At 44.3% G+C, this 21,424-nt stretch overlaps 1 protein-coding gene across 5 annotated transcripts in view; it reads right to left on the reverse strand.

The window, feature by feature from the left end:
* Nucleotides 1-582: 582 nt before the first annotated feature.
* The window catches only part of PIK3R5 (phosphoinositide-3-kinase regulatory subunit 5), a 274,166-nt gene continuing 253,324 nt past the window's right edge, over nt 583-21,424 (reverse strand). For 4 of the 5 annotated variants that reach the window (XM_078654674.1, XM_078654676.1, XM_078654675.1 and 1 more), the window contains exons 18-19: nt 18,967-19,082; nt 583-2,112 (exon numbers count right to left, since the gene is read on the reverse strand). In XM_078654674.1, coding sequence (XP_078510800.1) covers nt 1,965-2,112; nt 18,967-19,082 — 264 coding nt within the window. In that variant the 3' untranslated portion in view covers nt 583-1,964. The remainder of the gene's footprint in view (nt 2,113-18,966; nt 19,083-21,424) is intronic. The other variant, XM_078654678.1, reaches the window with a different exon arrangement.

Genomic DNA, 21,424 nt, shown 5'->3' on the forward strand with positions numbered 1-21,424 from the left:
TTACATATCATCAGTGAGTCATAGTAGCTGAAGCAGACAAACACACAAGGCACATCAGCAATATCAGAGCCCCTGAATCCCACTAGTGGCAAACCAATTCTATAGCACTGCTAAAACCAGTGTGTTTGCATTAGCGGCAAATATGGCCCTGATTACGAGTATAGGTGGTATTTATCGCACATAATAAAAAATCAATACCACTGGGTATATTATTTATCAAGTGTGATATATACCACCTATTACAAGTGGTTGGGGAATAACATGCGGATTTTGGTATGTAACACACCAAATTCTACATGATACAGTAAATACTGTATGGTTTTTCCCCATTAAATTTCGGCAGTTTTGACCTGCAATCATTTAACAGAGGTTCAGTTATTTAACCCATCTGATAATTATTGGACGAGTTAAATATATACAAACTCGTAATTCCAACCCATGTGTAAACAGGGGGTTTACGCATGTGTTGAAATTAACCACTCAACTCATAATCAGGACTTCTGTGCTTAAGTTGAAAAAACAGTGCAATTCATCCAATGTCCACAGTGCAAAACAAACACAGTACTTCAACAATTAAAATAATTTTCAGAAATCTGGTGTATTACCAGCATAATGTGGGTATATTTATGACCCTTTGTACCAACGTGGTGCAAATTATGTACACATTTCATCAGGAGACAAACACCATTCAGACAGATGCGAGGACACTTTTCCTAGTTTAGAACGTTGACACTGATGCCAACATTTTTTTCAGGAAGCCACTGCTTTGCACAAAAGACAACCCCTCCTCTTTTCTTTGATAAAGTATACAGAATCAAATACATTTGTCTTTCGTTAAAAGCATCTCTAAAATTAGACAACATAATGTTTAAGCACCAATCAGAAACCAGCAACTTATTCCCTTAGCAGTGCAAAATGTTTTGCTTTTTGACTTGGAGAGTAACTTGTCACATATAAAGTTGTGAAATGAAAGCGCAATACTCTAGCCGGTGCTTGGATTCTTCACCATCAAACCCATGGTGCATGGCAGTGAGTTCCCAAAGGAGTCCTTGTTTAGGAAGCCATTTACCTGCACTGTTCATTTGGTTACCGGGGAAAGCACACGCCATCCGCTTGATCGGAATATTTAGCAGGAGGACCCAATGCTCACATGGAACTTCAACAGCACTGGACATATGCTGGGTTTTGATATTAGCAGGAGGACCAGATGGAAACAATGGATCTTTAATGTAGAGGCAGGTCCGAGTGCTAATAATATGAACAGAAAGTGTCCTTCCCTACATGACCATCTTCAGTCTTAAGCTGGACATTTAAAATCCCAAAAAGATAATTGCATTTCTCAACTGAAAATTTGCCACAGGACATCACTGTAGCACTAGAGAAAAAAATGTAGGTGTGTCCCTACAACATAAAAAAAACACTTTTAAAGCACCACTTTATGAAAACGTCGTATTTGGCTACAGCTGGAAATGTTTAAAAGATCTGCCTTCTTGGCGTTGAAGGGTTGCCAGTAATGTCTCCACGTTTTCATTGGGTGGACCCAAATCTCTCAAGCATATTTATTGCACAGAAGAGGGAGGTGCACAACAACCATAATCACAAGTCTCTGTCCAAGACTCAATTGTCTCTCTGTACAAAGCTGAGTGGGCCACAACTATTGACTTTGCTCTAGTTTCCCAACTTGTCATTAGGATATGACATCACTTTCCATTGTCTCTTCTTTCAATTAGAAACTGGTGTTACGCATTGACGCTGAGCAGGACAATCCACCCCAAAGCTGGATGCAACATGCTGTTCCAAAATGTCTGCGCATTCAAATTTCACTTTAACAAAAAAGTGCTTTCAGACCATAAATAAAATTATTATTGTTGGTGACAAAGTTCTTCCAGAATGTGCTGAGCATTGATTCCATCATCTTCTAACTCATGGTCCTACAGGCTCATTGTTTTCCCTGGGGACCCCTTTCATGGCAGTGCCCCACTGAAGGTTGCGATGGGCAAGCAGAGCAGTGAGCCATATTCAGAGTGGTCTTGTCCAAAATCATATTGATTCGGTCTCCTTATCTTGCTGGCTTCGCTGCTTTCAGGCTTGTAGCAGGGAGAGACTTCACACCTGTTGGAGGCAATAAACACAATGATTAAGTATCAGTATTTACACAATCTCTAATTTTGGTCATTGATTGGTTTGTGATGAATATCAAGAGGTGGAGGTGGCCATATGATGAAATGCATAAGATCATTTTGTTTTTCTATACAATTACATTGTACTGTTTTCCTTTATACGTTGCACATATTTAAAACCTTTGAGGACAGTTACTACAACACCACAAATGGCGGTAGGGGGGTACCAGATTACAACAGGCCTAGGTGTACTGGAAAGGATCCACCCAAATACCAAAACACAATTTTTACCCGGGCTCCACAAATCTTTCTGTTGGAACTGGCTATATAATTCCATATTTCTGTTTATTCAAGTTTGCTAACTTGGACATTGTGCTTTAATAACATTTTATCTCTGATGTGTTGTCTTTGTAACCAGGTTGTGATCTGCACATGTTTTCGTTTACTTTGATTTTGTATACATTATATTTATTTGTCTGAAATCTGTCATAATCTACACCACGCAAAATCGTCTCAAAATAGCTAAAGATCATGTTTAGATGGGGATGTCCTGCTCTAGCTATGTTAGCACAGTGGCACCACACACAAAGCATTAGGGACGTTTTTACCAGAAAAAGATCCACAGCAACTGTTGAGGGTTTATAACTGAAGGCTACCATGAAAGGTTTACTGCATCTCAAAGTATACTGAGATTTGCCAGAAATAGGTATCTCAAATGCATTCTATCCAGTGCTTAATTTAAGCTGGTGATTTCCGGTACTCAGCTCTGGCACTTATTTGTCAACACCAGCAATGATGACAGCCAGCCACATAGTGGTGCTGCTGCTGGTCTAATTTTGTGATGAAGACAACAATAGTTGTTTAATTATTCTAGACACATTAAGAATGACTAATACCTGCCACCCAAAGCATAAAACGATAGCTTGGGAGGTTGGCATTAGTAATTTTTAAAGAATAAAAAGTCTGAATTGTCATTGGTAGCGCTGACATTGGCAACGGGTGATGCAAGGTGCAGTTGTCTCCTGACAAGGGCCTTGCACTTTTATTTTTTTTTACAAATTAAGTACTGAATTGATATCTCTAGGGAAAATGCTAACATTGAGACTATGTTGAGTCACTTAAACTATCAGTCTTAGCCAACTCCCATTTTATTTAATCACACATGTGTTCATTTTTTTTTTTTTAAGATGAATTGTTTGTGGCAGGCACTCTCCACCAGCCGAACGAACCTTGCTTTCCTAACAACTCTGCTAACGCACAGGGATGGTGGGTAATGGATCTGCTGGAGAGAGATGGAAGTTTTGTCTAGAGCAGTTGACTCATCTAAGGAGGCGCAGAGGGTTAATAAGCCTGCTGCAAAGAACGCGTACAATGCATGACAAAGTACAGTATATGTGTATAGCTCAGTGGGTTACTGTTTTTGTCACAGAGATGCGTTTGTTACTGTGCAGATCATATGCTATAATCGTGATCTAGCACAGTGAGCTATGAACTGAATCTCTTCTCTGAAACATGTTGAGAATTGGACTTTTTATATTAGCCACACAGGTTCGAGTTTTAAGTGTTTTCTGCTGAAAACGAGTAACCTTTTCAAAATATACCTCCTTAGATTTGGTATGATTATATCATTATGTTTAATACATTGAAACGTTTCTATGAAGTATGAGATTTCTTGATTTTCCTCTACCTGGAGATTATTTGGAAGTTAAATATGATGTATATTGGCTCTCACTGTGAAGAATACGTTTTTTGAGAGGGGTTTCAATTTGGGGTTTGTGCTTAAAATTAATTATTGCCTCAATCTCCAAGACATACTTTAAAATAGTGCTCAACCGGCCTTTAAGAGAAAATCAGGAGTTCGTTAGTGCCTGTTCATTTATAACGCATTTCATCCAGCTAAAGTAAAATCAGTGACACTGTGTAATGTTAAAAAACTCAATCCACACAATAGCTGGGGTGGGATTGCATAAACTGCCTGGTTTATGCTAACGTGCCCGAAGACTCTTTTTAGTACCATAATACATAGTAATATGTGTCTTGCTGCAGATCTTTTGCATTCTTTATAACCTCGCGATCAATTTCCCCAACCACAAAACCTGCCTAAATGTGTCGAGTCTGCTTTGCAAAGATTTCTTTTGGGGCAAATCCGGGAGATGTCTGGACCCCTTACACATTCTACAGAAGAGATTTCCTAAAGAACATGGCCAAGATGCAGTAAGTATTTGGTCACGGGAAGTCCCTACAGTACCGTGCAGGTGTAGATGAGAGATGCTCCGAGTGTTACCTAACTTGCACCAGAGCAAATATTTGCTGACGAGGCCCTAATCCATACATTTTAAATTCCATTACTGTCAGATGGGGAACATATAAACATTGGTCAGATATAATTCTAGTACATGTGATCTGTAAATTTACGATTTATTTTTTGTACATTCTTTGTGGATGGTATACATAATATCTTCTGTTATGCTAAGTGCATTTGTGAAGCACATTCCCACCATCTATAAGGTCCTTAGGCGCTCTCGGTGTCTGGGCACCTTTTATGGTTATGGGATTCTTGTTGACAGGAGTTCAAGTGGAAAGTGTATTTGTTTGCGTTTTGTGTTTGGTACTGATTTGGAGGTGATTCATGTTGAATACTGGCAGGTGAGGTTGTCTAGTGATGGATAATAATAAATGGTGGTTGGCGATGGGTACCAACATGTGCTTTGTCTACACAAACAGTTGGAAATTAACTTGTTCCTGGTTGAAATGTCAATGCGCCAGAACAGGTGCGTTGTGGCTTCTCTGTCATGTCTTCCCATATATTTGTCTCGAGTATCAATGGATTAACGCTCACTTTTGGCAAAATCAGAAAGTGTTTTCTCCACCCCATTCAAGCATATCACTGGTGTCTGACAGGTTTCACTGGTGTTAGAGGCTGCATATCTAGGACCTTACACATGTTTTTAAATCATTTCAACCTTTTGAATAAAGCGGGGAATGCCAACATAGGCTGACTGCTGCGTGGGGCAAATAGAGAAAATTTATCATCAGTCCAGCGCTTCAGAAAGGCTGCTCGGGCTGGAGTAGAGTCAGACGCAGTCTCAGCTCTTTGACTTGGGCCACGGGTGCCAGAAGGCACTATTCATGCTAGATTTTGAAATAACCACTAACTATAAAAATGAGAACCATTTAGAATCATTGGATGCACATTTTTCTCATCTGTGTATACTGAAAATCTGAGATAGATTCAGCCCTGTCAACCTACGATGAACCTACTATGTGTTTAAGCCTTCCTACCCGCCTCACCTTAAATCTTTTTTGAAGTTTTCTTTTCTTTCGCGGTTGTATAGTTTTGGTATTATTAAATGATGATCAATTCTGACTGTGCCCATTTGTGCCACTAGGGTGATTGAGAGTGGTCACCACAAGCACTCATTTGTGTGGGCACTGGGACCTATTTTTCATCATCACACTTAAAAACGAAGAAAAACAGAAACTGAAAAAAGTGGCATAAGGAGAAAGCATGCATGAAAAAGACCCTGTAACGTGAGATAAAGAACAGGAAGTAGAAGGTGGAGGCATGAGGTGGAATCAAGATTGGGCTTTCTTAGTTTTTGGCAGCGGCGGCGGCAGAAGTCTCCTCCCAAAACATTGAAGAATTTGAGACTCGTCTTTTTTTTAACAAAAGAAAGCTGAGTGCCGATATAACGGATACAACTAAGTAACCAAGAAAAGAATTAAGGATTGAAACCACTTGGCTCAAACTATTACCAAAGTCTTAAAATCTAAGTTTGTGTGATAAAAGTCCATTCTGCACACCAGGTTGCAGAAGTACGATAAGCGCTTCTCGTACCTCTTATCTGGGCCAAGTGGTTGCCACAAAAGCATCCTTTCCTCGAACACATATTCTTGCAAAACAACCTGCTCGTTCGGGCTTTCGCTTTCTATGAAGAAGACAGGAAGCCTGTTCTGCTACCTTAAAGCAGAGCCCCGGAGTAAACACGCACAAAATGGCGTCCGAAAAACAGCTGTTCTCAGAGCATGTTGCTAGGGTATACGGTTAATGAGTAGTAAAAAGTGCATTCTGGACAGATATTGAAACTGTGTTCCAAAATCTCCCGAGTGTTGACTTATTTTATCCAAACCATGCCATTCAGAGTGAAAGTTGACTAGACAGCAAGGTCTCAGGTGACAATCAGACTGCGTAAAGCTACTTTCGAAAGACAAATAGCTTACTGGGTCACTAGTCAGCCTCCAATTTGTGAAAAATCAACTGCTTCAGATTACTGAATTTAAAATACCAACAACAAAGCAGAGGTATCTGGGAACTGGAAATCAAAAAATATTCCTTCCAAGCAGATGTTTGTAATATAAGTAAAAGGCCAATTCAAACGCTATTTTAGGCACACAATTGCATGTGGCTATGAAAAGAATGCAAGTTGCGAATGGGCAAAATGGGTGCAATACACCAAAGGGAGGAATGATAGAAGCACACTTTCACTATGTACTAACCAGAATAATACTAATATCTTTTGATGTAGCACAGAATACCACATGTCTGCTGTTTCAAAGACATTTGTGATGTGTGAGCGAGTAAACAGCTATTTCAGTGCAAACTAATGTTTGCACATGGAGCAAAATTATAAGTTGTGAATCAAACACCATACCTCTTCAATGTTCCGAAGTGCACAATGGCAAAACAAACCTGATGAAATTAACCAAGAAAACAATGCCCAGTAAATTCTGATGCATACGGTATTTGGTGCAGAATGCACCAATCCACATGTAGCTGCCCATCTTCAGTGAGAAACCTCAGTGTCCTCCACGACTTGTAAATATCAGTACCAGGCCCAGGAGGCTGTCGGTTCGCCAGAAGGAGAGCCCCAGCTTTATTGTGATGAACAGTCTTTGCTCACTGCAGAACCCACGTAAGTCTCTCCTTCCTCTAATGCCCAGTGGGCCACCCTAGGAGTTTCAGTTAAAATATAGGGCTTGGGGTTCATTCCCTCCATCACCCCATCATTGCTCCAGCACTACATGGCCGTCGACTCCGCAGGCCTCAAGTTTTCCCCCGGGGGCTTCCTTCCTCTTTCCGCGTGGTCCCGCTCACTCTTCCACATGTATGGCGAGCTGTGCCAGAGGTCTTCCATTGCGGTCTCAGTCTAGGTTGGTGCGTATTAGGTGCCGAAGCCCACAGCTGCTATCTTTCAGGTCACCCCACTCCATCGGGGTGACGGCTTCTACTTCCAGTCAGGCCCCGGCAGCCATCTTGAATCATTCCTGCGCAGGTAAGACCAGTGCTGGCACCTCCAGTGTTGCAGCGAAATCCGGGGCCTCAGGCCATTCCATGTCCCTCTCTGATCATGAAGTGGGGGCCCCGGTGAACCGGCTGAAAGTGTGAGCGCAAATTGAAGCTACATTTTAGATAAACTCTGTGTTTATCGTTTTTTGTTTTCTTTCTTTCATGACTTACAATGTTTTGGTTAGTGTGTTGTCAAAAATTTTATTGGACTAAGATCTCGAACTGTAAACAAAATATGATTGGGGACGAGCAGCTTAACTGGAGAGACTTTAGGAAATGCTTGAAAAGTATTCAGGCCAGTGGCGGCTGGTACAGATCAGGGGTAGAAGGGCAGAAGGAAGTAAAAAAATAAATAAATGTAACTTACCTCCTTGCCACAGATGCGAAGTGTCTTCTTGTCGTCTCTCCTCTTCCTCGCTCTGCTCCAGTCGGAACAGGAAGCACCCAGGCTCCCCTAAGCCAATCACAATGCTGTAGTGGAGCATTGTGATTGGTTTGAGTGCCGTGGTTCGGCTCTAAGCCAGGGGTTGGGAGCCTGGCCATGTTCTCCATGCAGACTGTAATGCAGACTGGGTGGAGAACATGCAAAGTGCTTATCACGGTTTGGCCGGCCTGAGATGGCCAGCCAAACCATCATGCGCATTGATAACAGTGCATACCCCTCCCCGTGGTTGCCTATTTTCCCCCTGGCCCCACCTCCAAGACTCCAGAGATAAAATAAAACGATAATAAACCACAGTTTAGTATAGTTTTCATTTTTTTAGGCTGCTGGAAGGGGGGTGAGACGCTCCTCTGCCATCGCGGAGGAGCCACCACTGGAGATGATTCAAGTAAACAAAGTGGTGGCACATGAATACAAAATGCCCTGGTACAAATCACAGGGGACCCTAGAGATAAGTACAAAAGATCAGCAAACGATGTAAGGGAATAGCTCTCATACTCAAATAAGAAAGGGGTCAGATGAATAGAAAGGTTGCACATGTCATAAGCCAAGAAGACATCAAGAATTATGAGTATGCAGGAGAATTTAGTGTGGAGATTAGGTGATTAGCAACCGCCAAGAAAGGGGTTTTAGTAGAACACTTGAGACTTTCAGATGGGATAGTGAAATTGCCAATTCTCTGTTGGGTCCAAAGCCAACTATTGAGGTCTCTATTGGAAAGGAGTTGTAGACAGCGGCAGCTCACCCATTAGGGAATATGGGCATTAGCTCAATTTATATGCTGCCAGTTCAAGTTCAAGTTCAGGAATTTGTATAGCGCACTACTCACCCAGAGGGTCTCAAGGCGCTTTGGGGAGGGTTGTGCATTACCTATCAAATAGCCAGGTTTTAAGCTGTTTTCTGAAGGAAAGGCGGAGGTGAGTGGGGAGAGAATTCCAGGTTTTGGCAGCTAAATAAGAGAAGGATCTTCCTCCCATGGTGGGTCTGTGGATGCGCGGAATTGCGGCGAGGGCTTGATTGGATGATCGTAGTTGGCGGGTGGGTGTGTAGAAGGACAGACGTGTGTTGAGGCATTCGGGTCCTAGGTCGTAGATGGCCTTGTGTGCGTGGGTGAGGAGACGGAACGTTATTCTCTTGTTGACGGGGAGCCAGTGGAGGTCTTTCAGGTGGCCGGAAATGTGAGCTTGACGAGGGATGTCTAGTATGAGTCTGGCTGAGGCGTTTTGGATGCGTTGGAGTTTTTTCTGTAGTTTGGCTGTGGTTCCGGCGTAGAGGGTGTTTCCGTAGTCCAGTCGGCTAGTGACCGGTGCGTGGGTGACTGTCTTTCTTGTTTCGGTGGGGATCCAACGGAAGATTTTTTTGAGCATGCGAAGTACATTGAAGCATGAGGATGAGACGGCGTTGACTTGTTTGGTCATCGAGAGGGAGGAATCTAGGATGAAGCCCAGGTTACGTGCATGGTCTGTAGGTATGGGTGCTGTACCTAGGGCCGGTGGCCACCACGAGTCGTCCCAGGCAGAGGGGGATGATCCTAAGATGAGGACTTCCGTTTTGTCCGAGTTTAGTTTTAAGCGGCTGTTCTTCATCCATTCGGCTACTTCTTTCATTCCTTCGTGTAGATTGGTTTTGGCGGTGTTAGGGTCTTTGGTGAGGGAGAGGATCAGCTGGGTGTCGTCGGCGTAGGAGATGATGTTGAGGTTGTGTTGTCGCGCGATGGATGCGAGGGGACTCATGTAAACGTTGAAGAGGGTGGGACTGAGTGATGATCCTTGTGGTACTCCGCAGATGACTTCGGTGGCCTCTGATTTGAATGGGGGGAGGCGGACTCTCTGGGTTCTCCCGGCGAGGAACGAGATGATCCAGTCCAATGCTTTTCCATGTATTCCGATGTTGCTGAGGCGTTGAATGAGAGTGCTGTGACAGACTGTGTCGAATGCGGCGGAGAGGTCAAGAAGGATGAGGGCAACTGTTTCTCCGTTGTCCAGTAGCTTTCGGATGTCGTCTGTGGCTGCGATGAGTGCGGTTTCGGTGCTGTGTTTGGCTCGGAAGCCGGACTGTGAGGTGTCGAGGGAATTGTTGGATTCCAGGAAGGCGGCGAGCTGACTGTTGACGGCTTTCTCAATGACTTTGGCAGGGAATGGGAGGAGTGAGATGGGGCGGTAGTTCTTAAGTTCAGAGGGGTCTGCTGTGGGTTTCTTCAGTAGGGCGCTGAGTTCGGCATGTTTCCAGCTTTCTGGGGAGGTAGCGGAGTTGAAAGAGCAGTTGATGACATCGCGGAGATGGGGTGCGATGATGGAGTCTGCTTTGTTGAAAATGTAGTGGGGACATGGGTCGGTTGGCGATCCTGAGTGGATGGAGTTCATCAGGCAGATGGTGTCTTCAGTAGTGATTGGGTTCCAGGCGCGAAGGTTGTGTGAGTTCTGTTTTGGTTCGGGGGTGGGTGGAGAGGACTGTTTCTCGGACAGGTTTTCAAAGCTGTTATGTATGTCGGCGATTTTGTTGTGGAAGAAAGAGGATAAGGAGTCGCAGAGGTCTTGGGAGGGAGTGATGTCATTCGTGCCGGCGGTGGGGTTGGTAAATTCTTTGACGATATTGAATAGTTCCTTGCTGTTGTGGGCGTTTTTGTCGAGTTGGTCCTTGAATGCTGATTTCTTGGTGGATCGGATCAATTGGTGGTGTTTGCGGGTGGCGGCCTTGAGGGTGGTCAGGTTGTTAGTGGTTGGGTTTTTTCTCCAGGTTTTCTCGAGAGTGCGACATAACTTCTTGGATTTCTTAAGGTCATCGTTGAACCAGGGGGCCTTTTTGCTACCTAGTTTGATTTGGTGTTTTTTCAGGGGTGCTAGTTCGTCAGCGCTGTGGGTGCTCCATTGTGTGAATTTGGAGGCAGCTTGGTTTGGATTCGATGATATATCAGGAGGGTTTTGGTTAAGCGATGTGCAGAGTTGTTCGGCGGTGATATTGTTCCAGTTTCTTCGAGGAACAGTGTCTACAGCTGTACCTCTGATAACATCAAACTCCCAGGGAGGCAGTAGAAAAAATATGCACAAACAGTGCATGTCTTGGCCAGTAAGGACCACTTTGCCATCCTTACACGCGTTCTTTGCATATTTAGAGTGCTAACAACAAGTAGAGCTCTTTTTGAAAGGAGGTAGGTCTTCCAGAGGGCTCACTGCCCTGTAGCAGAGTGCTGCCTGTCTGTCACACTAACATAGTGATTGACAGAGCTCAAGTAGGTCTTGTATCCCACCCATAAATGAGATGATGAATTGACAGATGGGTAGACGGCACATTTACTGATAAACAATGCATTCAGTGGAGAAGTGTGGCTCACTGGTTAGAGGAGGCAGACCTGGAAGCAGAGGTCAGCCCGGGACCAGGGTTCAATTCCCGGCTCGGCGGGGTCTTGAGTCCTAAAATGTCCATGGACTCGACAATTCTCGCTCCGGTGCCTACTCGATTCACGGGTTCACACTCTGCGACTCTGGGCAATAGCTTGCTTAATCTCCACAACGGCCCCTCGTGGCGGGATGCCTGGCTTTCACCTTGTGGATACCCTGCTGGGGTTATCTCACAGGGGAATACCAGGACGGGTTCCCTAAGCAAGCGCTTAGAAACCGCTTGGTGATTTGCGCTATATAAATTCCTGTACATTTACATTTACATTTACATGCTCCGTTTCCTCCTACAACTAAATGATTGTTCGTACTTGTTTTCTTTCTAGTTACGAGCCATGTACAGGTACATGTCCAAATCCAGCTCTGAATGATATGATATAGTGGCGGCTCCTCCTCTAAGGTGGAGGAGCCGCCACAAACACAAAAAGGAAAAATAAAATTACAATAACGTATCGTTATTATCATTCTATTTTTTTTATTGAGTCAGTGGCCTGCGTGTAGTGTGGGATGGGGGGGCTGGGCAGCGCAGGGGGAGGAGTAGTTTGCACTCCCAAAGTGTGCATGACCTGTTTTGCCAGCCCTCTTGGGCTGACCAAACAGTTCCTGCACACTTTGCATGTTCCTACCAGGCTGCAATACACAGCCTGGCCAGTAACATGCACAGGCTCCCTGTTCGAGTCTGAGCGCCAATCCAGGGAGCTCAGACCAATGACAATGCTGCATTGCAGCGTTGTGATTGGCTCAAGGGAGCCTGTGTGCGGGTGCTTCCTTCTCCCGGCGCAATGCAGAGGCGGAAGCAAGAGGAAGAAGGAAGAGGACGCAGGGGAGGCGGCGGCCGGCTGGCCATTTTAAGGTACTTTTTTTATTATTTATTAATCCCCCCGCCTCACCACACCCGTCCAGTAGCAGCCGCTACTGATGTCACATCAAAGGGTGGTGACTGCTTGTATGAATTATTTAATTCCCTAGCATTGTGTCTGCCCCCGGAGATGATAAGGCCTACATCATCCTAGATATGAGTTAGCACTCACTTGCTGATACTACTGCCATGAGGGGAACGGCTCTTCCTCACTCCTCCTATAGTCCGAGACCAGCCGTGAAGGGAATGGCTCACCAGCACACGGCCCCGCAGGTCCCGCCATGAGGGGAATGGCACCAGGACTACAATCCTCAGCAGGCACTTGCAGACGCTTGCTGGGGACGTCATGGCGGCACCAGGAGGCGTGATAATTGCCGAGCAGCCCTTCCGCAGCCCGGGAAGCGCTCACTTGGTGATACTACTGCTGTGAGGGGGAACAGCTTTTCCTCACTCCTGCTATAGCCTGAGACCAGCCGTGAAGGGAACGGCTCACCAGCACACCGGCCCGCAGGTCCCGCCTTGAGGGGAATGGCACCAGGACTACAATCCCCAGCAGGCACTTGCAGACGCTTGCTGGGGATGTCATCACGGTGCCAGGTGGTGCGATAATTGCTGAGCAGCTCGCCCGCAGTGCGGGACACACTCACTTGCTGATACTACTGCCATGAGGGGAACAGCTTTTCCTCAATCCTCCTATAGCCTGAGACCAGCTGTGAAGGGAACGGCTCACCAGCACACTGGCCCCGTGGGTGCCGCCGTGAGGGGAACAGCACCAGGACTACAATCCCAAGCAGGCACTTGAAGACACTTGCTGGGGACGTCATTGCGGCGCCAGGAGGCGCGATAATTGCCGAGCAGCCCTCCCGCAGCCGGTACGCGCTCAGTTCCTGACACTACTGCCGTGAGGGGAACGGCTTATCCTCACTCCTCCTATAGCCTGAGACCAGCCGCGAAGGGAACGGCTCACCAGCACACCGCCCCGCAGGTCCCGCCGTGAGGGGAACGGCACCAGGACTACAATTCCCAGCAGGAACTTGCAGATGCTCGCTGGGGACGTCATTGCGGCGCCATGAGGAAGGATAATTGCCGAGCAGCCCTCCGGCAGTGTGGACGCGCACGGGTGTGCCCGGGCAAAGCCGGGTCAAGGGCGGGCCCGTCTGCGCCCTTCTGAGGCCGGAAGAGGCTGGGCTGGGACATTTCCCTTTCATCTATCCCTGGATTAGTGTGGCATAATCAACTGTGACTACATAAAGTACTGTGCTACTATTTAAAATTGCACATGTTATTTTATTCATTGCCAGAAGACATCAGTATACCACGATGGAGGCGCTATTTTTATTGAAAGAACTTCAACTCTATGTTTATTTTTAACTATAGTTAGTGGACATTATCTATGGTGATAAACTGAGCTACTCCCGGGAGGTTGAGTATAGATTGGGGAAAAGAAAATGACCTTGCACCAAGTTAGGAAAACAGTATAGCAATCCTAAAGACGCAAAAATGACCCTGTTAAATTACCTTACGGGGACAGTGGGTGCTATTGAAAAACAAATCTCCACAGTAGAGGAGTCATTAAGCGTAGATGCGCAGGGGCTAATAGGGAATAACCGAGAAATAATACAAGGAAAAGGTACACCCTGTAAAGGGACTGTGGAGAAACGTCCACCTGAAATCACAAGTACAGAGGAGAGTAGAAATGGTTGCATTCAAGTTGTAATCAACGACATCGATGACGTTTCAGCCAGTGACCAAGATACTGACACTTTACCTCCCCCAAAAAGACAGTGTAACTCAAAGTCGCCAAAGAATTCTGACATCACTCAGGCAGAAACCCACCAGGCTCCTCTTGCGAATGGTCCGCCCAAAAATATTCCGATTAAACAGCAGGGGAAAAAGGACAGTTTCCAGAAACAAAAGGGAAAAGTCAGCACTCCACGTTCAAAAAATAATAGTAGCACACAACCCTTAACAGATAGGAATAACATTGAAAATGTACACCTAGCCCCCACGAAAGTTCACAACAGGTACATAACCTTGATCTTCCCCCTGCAGAAACTCCCTTTACAGTGATCCTGCCAAACGTTCGAGCTCTTAGGCCAGGAGAACTTGAAACATGGATTGCACTGAGAAATAAGGCTATCCACTGCCTGGGGAACAGAGTAGTACTGACTTCAGAAATGTTTAGGGCCTCTAAGATGGAAAGGCATGTACCCTGGGTAGGAAAAAGTAAAACAACCTTTAGAGTGGATTGTGCTGTCATCTCCCTGGGTTCACCATCCCATGATAGGGAAGTGTTGAATAGTATAGGAGAAAAGAACATCACTGAAACAAGCATAAAAGTCCTTCCTCTGGGTTTCTTTTACAGACCAACCTGGACCAATAGGCAAAATGAAAGTTAACTTAAAGCACAGCTATCTTCTCTAATGAACTATAACCTGGAGGTGTCAAATAGAGTCGAACCCCTCCAATCATTAGATGTGAATGACTGACTATCTGCTAAGAGCGAACAGATGTCTGACCCAAGGGAGAATGATAACTTAGAGAATAATGAGGACCGCAGGAGTAATATAAAAAAGGGTTCGAATTAAGGCAGGATAGAGTATATGGATATAAAGGAAGGAGATGTTGGGCTAGGGACTAGAATCAATGTCCCATTAGAATTAAGCAAGCCCAGTCGTGATGAGCGCATGGGGCCTGTACTGGCTTGTCATATTGAAACTACCATAGAAACAATAATCCCGAACAAACTAACAACCCAGAAGGCTATAAGTGTGCTATTTTGGAACGTGGCTGGCCTCCGGAGCAATGAAAATAACTTAGCCTGGTTTGATTTTATTGATAGATTCGAAATCTTGTGTTTTCAGGAGACCTGGTTGGTGGAAGAAACCCACATTGAAGGATATAAGACATATCACACGCCAGCAATTCACTCAAAGCATGCTAGACACAAGGGGGGGCTTTGCCTCTACATTTAAAACTTACTGGAGGTGCAAAAAATTTCCCCAATAAAATCTAGAAATTATTATCAGATAGTATCGATTTATGTGGACCCAAATTGCATTTTAAATGTGATAAACTTTTATAACAATATAGAGAAGGGCCAGTTGGGGGATATCTTAAAACAGCTTAGTGACGATATTGGCAAATTAAGAATTCCAAATGATACAGACATGATTACTATTTGGCGGGGAGATTTTAATGTCAGTCTATGTTCAAAACTAGGGTTAGGCGCTTGTGGCTTAATGACAGAAGAGGACGACCCATTAACACATTTTGACCATTCAGTTTAATACATTTTTGTTTTCCCATGACTATGGTTTTGCAAACTGATTGTATTCCCCTAGAGTGGATTTTGACCTCACCTTTATAGGTAGAAGCTACCAATCTAGAATAGATTTTATAATTGTTCCAAATTGCTATGCAAACTGGGTAGCAAATTATAATATTCACTCAATCGTCATGAGCGATCACCTGCCCCTCAGTATTGACATAGTATTCCCTGATGTCACTGCCAAGCAAACGAATAATAAATTGGTTTGGACCCAGGGAGTTCACCTCTCCAGTCAAAATGGATACACCTTGGGCTGGGAGAACTGTGATTCAACTGAGCTGAATAAGCAAATCATGTTTAAGGCCTATGATGTAATCCTAGCTTGCTTGCAGGAAGATTTCTCCCACGAAACTACCTTGAATGCTGTTCTGCAGATTACCTCGATTGTTCAAAATCTGCTCAGAGTTGAAAATAGAAGCAGTCGAGAACTTAAAAATGGGTAGTTCGATTCAAAATGTACAAAGTTACACTCCCGATTAAAAGAGGCCCTCCATAGGACAGTGAGAGACCAAGATGAGCTCACGGAGTGTAGAAAGTCCTACAATTTAGCACGAAAAACCAGAAAGAAAGAGCTGAAAAAACAGGCATGGATGACAATCCGCGAAGCAGCATTGAGTAAAGATTGTACCTTATTCTGGCGGGCAGTAAATGCACCATTTTTTAAAACTAAGGATGTTGCGACAATTGCGGTTGCGATAGATGAAAAGACATGGGTAGAATTCTTCTCTAATGTTTATAGCACTCAGAGGCAGGAGGAAACCCTTCCTGATTCTTTAACCCCTCAGGTGGAAAATACCACTACTTTTATACCTATTGAAGTTCAATTTTCCCATGATGAGGTGATTGAGGCAATAAATGCAAGCAAGGGAGGCAAGGCCCCTGGGCCTGACGGGTTCCCCATTGACCTATAATCAATCCCACTACTCTGGTCACCTTTGATAACTAGAGTCCTTCAAGCCAGTTGTGCAAAGGGCTTCATGAAAACATGGACGGAGTCAGTAATTACTCCAATTTTAAAAAAAGGAGAACGAGGAAATCCGGCATGCTATTGCCCGATATGCCTACTTGATTCTTTAATGAAGGTTATGGGAAGGGTCGTTCCGAACAAATTACAATCCTGGGCTGATGAAAACAACGTAATAAGCGATGTGCAATGTGGTTTTAGACGGGCTGGGGACAAATGAGCAAGTTCTGAATTTAAACATCTTAATTGGAAAATATACTCAGGCAAAGGGTGGGAAACTCTATGTGGCGTTTGTAGATCTAACAGCCGCATTCAACTGTGTTATACATAATAAACTGTGGAGTATCCTACAAAACCTGAATATCGACCCAGTATTGATTCAGTTTTTAAAGCAATTATACTCAGGGACTACTGCTAAGGTGCGCTATGGTTCTAATGGTGAATGTACCGCGCCATTCACCGTGGATAGGGGGGGTGCGACAAGGCTGTGGACTTGCGCAGTTCCTTTTTACTCTATATACCAACGCTTCAGAGCAGGAGCTTGAAGGAACGGTGCAGGATCCCCCCTTATGTCAACAAACGGCCGATAGTCTCCCTCCTCTACGCAGATGACGCAGTACTCATGGCCCGCACGCAACTAGATTTGCAGAAAGCCCTTATAATTTATTCATTTTTATGGATAACGTAGGCCTGAAATTAAACGCTAAAAAAACATTTGTAATGACCTGGGGGTGAGGGGGAAATAAATGTAACAGTGTCCCCTTTGGGGACAAAAGAGTAGACTCCACAAACATCTTCACATACTTGGGTATTTTATTCGCAAATACGGGCTCTTGGGGCCCAGCAATGAAGAGTAGGAGTCTGCTATTTATGAAGTCGACTGCTGCTGTTGTTAATTTCTTCAAGAAAATGGGAAAAAGCCCCCCTGGCATGCTTCTTAAGATTTACCAGGCCCAGTGTATAAGTATTGCAATTTTTGGGGCAGGAGTGTGGGACTTTTATGATGTGTCTATGATTTAACGTGTGGAAAACACCTTTTTAAGGTTTATCCTAGCTGTACCAGCAAGCTCCCCGGTTTTTAATTGTCCTATCTAGCTGGGTATCTCTTATGTCTCTTATATTATAAAAATGCAACCTGTATTATTATGGCATCATGTATGGACCACTAGCAGCACATGTTTAAACAGAGAGATAATCAAGGATTCAATGAATCTGGACCATGCTGATAAGATTACGTGGTTGAATTATGTTAAAAAATTCCTGATTGACATAGGGCACCCTGACTACTACTTTACCCCAGAGAAAATTAATTCTATCCCCAGGAAGGAGCTCAAACTAACCTGCTTAGCCCATTTAGAGTCACTTTGAGCTGCCCTGGAGATGAACAAAGGGATGGTAGTTCAACATCAAATGACCATGACCACGTATGACATCCAACCGTATCTCTTATGATGTGCTGAGGGATACGATAGATGCCTTTTAACTCGTTTTAGGTTCAACAGTTTTCATCATCTGGTTAGTTATCCAGGGATAAATGATTGGTCCAGAGAACTTTGTCCTTGCCCCTGCGACAACGTATCACCACAATCTACTATCCACGTGACATTGTTTTGTAAATTTTACGCAAGGGAAGAGTTAGATGGATCCTCCCTTTGTTAAAACAGGCAGGTTGGAGACAATGAAGACCAGCTTTTATGTATACAATTCTTAGACAGTATTTTATAAGTGTGTGTTATGTCTCGCTTTCTGAAAAATATATTGAGAGTCAGAAAAAGTGTAAATGAACAAATTGATTCTGTTCTCTATTACTCTGTAGGTTAATCTACTCTTATCTGAAAGCACGTTATGCACTTTGTGATAGATAAAGTTTTTTAACCAATGTATATATCAAATGTTCTTATTTGTTTTTATGAACATGTATGCTTTTGTGATTTTAAATGACTAAAATTAAATAAAGCTTATTTTGACTTTGAGTTAGCAAAACCATCAAATTTGGCCTAAATCCTTGTAACTTCTTCACACACTGAATAGAAATGAGAGACTTGTGCCGAACCAGACATTCGTTGAAAATGTGTTCAGGAACAAATCCATTTGTGTCAAAATGAAATCCATGTCTTCCCCAACTATTCAGCTGTCATTTGCCAACAGTTATCTGGGGAAACAGCTCTCCAACAATTTGCACCCAGTGACTCAAAGGTTTGTCTGACTTCCTGCTCACTAGGTCCACCCAGTGATTCAAAGGTGTGTCTGATTTTCGGCTCACTGTGCCCACCCAGTGATTCAAAGGTTCGACTGACTTCCGGCTCACTGGGCCCACCCAGTGATTCAAAGGTTCGACTGACTTTCAACTCACTGTGCACACCCCGTGATTCAAAGGTTCATTTGACTTTCGGCTCACTGGGCCCACCCCGTGATTCAAAGGTTCGACTGATTTTCAGCTCACTGTGCCCACCCCGTGATTCAAAGGTTCGTCTGACTTCCGGCCTACCTGGCCCTCCATTGAATGCATTGATACCTCCCTCCCCCCCCTGAAAGTGAATTATGGGAGCACAGATGTCTCGCTCATACCTGGTGACGCTCTGCAGAATCATCTTCTCGTCCTGGTCCAGACAGAGGGCGAAGGTGCTGCCTTTCACGCCGATCACCTGCACCTTGTCCACCTTGATCTGGGAGACCGCAATCTGCTGCAGAGAGAGAGAGAGAGAGAGAGCACATTCATTAATGAGAACACTATAACACACACCAGAGAATGAGAGCCTATTACAGGTAGCTTTGGAGAGGAGTTACTGAAATATTGCACATTCTCACATCCAGGCCAGTTCCACCTCACCACAGCATGTAAAACCCCACAGTAAGGCCAGTTCCCACAGTGACCCGGCGCATAAAGCTCTATGGCCAGGACAGTTTCCATAAGCCCCAGCATGTAAATAATCACAGCCAAGCCAATACTGTCCCTGTGTGCAGGGCCGACTTAAAAGCAGTGCGACTGGTGCAACCACACTGGGGGCTGACTTGTGGAGGGGGCAGTGACCTCGGGGGTGGGAGGTGCTTTGTTTAGCAATAACTTATGACTGGAGAGATGAGGGACACTTTTGCCCGGTGGGGGTGAGAGAATCCAAGGAGGCGGCCATGGGGTTTGGGGGCACCAAAAATGATTGTCGCACCAGGCGTCGCCAGCGTTAAAGCCGACCCTGACTGTATGTAAAGTAGTAGTCAGGCCAGTACTGTCCCATCATGAAAATCATCAAAGCCAGCCATGTTCCCACAATTGCCAATACTCTCCCATTCTAAGTATTGTACCTCTGTTGAGAAGTGCAGGTACTTTCAGTGCTTGGCAGTCTCTGCCTATTTAAAGCACTGATCTGGAGGCCAGAGAAGCACTGAATAAATAATTTATAAATACCTGGTATATTTGAGTAACTTCTGGCTTCATCCTGGTCAACATTTACAATCAAATTAAAACATGTAGACGTCTGAGTTCACATGCAACGTGATCACAAAAGCCTCAGCCAGCATGTTGACAAAAATAGTGTGCAGTTCAGGTAGGCCAGCGGCATTATTAAAAGTGCATTATATCCTATGGCACTTACAATAAGACAGAGGGGATATCTGTCACATTTCTGACACACTACAAGTCCACTAGTCTTTAAATTAGGGCCAGAGCTTTTAACAGCATAAAGCCTGCCCTGCTTTGAATTCAAGGTTGTTACTGCTTTGGCGGCTGTCATTGGTGGACAGTATAGGACTCACAAGGATAAGTAAGGAGGCTCTGCCTTATTTTCATTACATTAGCCCTTGAGAGAAGGCCAGGCTTCTGTTTGCACCTGGAGATCAATAAATGTACCGGATTTCAAAAGTAGCTTTTTACAGGAGTGCACTGGTGCAGGCGAAGGATATGGGACTTCTCAGGCAAGATTTATAAACTGTGAGAACAAAAGTGAGTTACTCTCGTACAGTAGTGTACGTGGATGTGTCAATACAGTAACAGGGAAAGCCAAGTCAGAGCTGAGCCGAGGGTCTGGCTAGGCTGTAGGAGCCCATGTATCAGCCGAGCCCTGAAAATGTGTGGCACCTATACCATGCAAGGAAATCCATATAAACATATGCCGAAGGCAGTTCAAAATGAATAAAAAAAGGCTTATTTACATGCAGAAGCGCTTCAGTTTAGTACATCAGATTATATCACTGTATTGAGAGGTATTTATTAAAAGTGACCGTTTTTAAACATGAACTTAAAAATAGTCATGTACACCAGCCCCCACCGTGACAACAACCCCATTAGTGAATTATAAAGCAAGTCAGTTGTCATGTGTACTATTTATATGGCCTTGATTCAGATATCGAGCAACATTATAACCTAATTCAATCAGATACATGACAGGTGCTTGCATAGCACGTGCCCTGAATTCACGAATTCATTTTAAAGTGCATTCAACTACAATAAGAAAAATTAAGCACTGCCAAATGAAATATTTGCCTAGGATAATGCAATTTGGTCATGCAGCAAAGCTGGGAAAAATCCCAGATTTTCTAATTGCATATTGTACCATTCAGCCCCTAGATGGGTATCTCTTTATTTATTTTGGGGAGTTTTATATAGCGTGAACTAGACCCAATAAATCGGATATCAGAGCACTTTACATAGCACCAGTTTTGTTACCCAAGGACACATTAATTTTTCTTAGGCACAGGGAGATTCAGTTATTTGCCTAGAATCACAGGATGTTGAGTGTCGTAGCCGAGACTCCTACCCGGTTCCCCAGCCTCAAAGTCGACCGATCTAGCCATAAGGATACTTCCTCTTTCCCTCTTTTGTTTTACATCAAGGGTTAATATTTCTTGTTTAATTCTGGCGCATTAGATTAGAGCATGAGTGCCAGGCAGAAGCCACATGAAAGCTCGTCTCTGGACTAGATGGTCTAATATGGCTTCGAGATGAGCCATAGCCAGGCATCTGGATCAAACTTTGCGTGAGCTTTCAGCGACTCACCCACCTCCAGGTTTGCATAACCTCTCATTTTCTCTT

The sequence above is a fragment of the Lissotriton helveticus genome, chromosome 7, assembly GCF_964261635.1.
Source record: "Lissotriton helveticus chromosome 7, aLisHel1.1, whole genome shotgun sequence".
In the NCBI taxonomy this organism is placed as follows: Eukaryota; Metazoa; Chordata; class Amphibia; order Caudata; family Salamandridae; genus Lissotriton; species Lissotriton helveticus.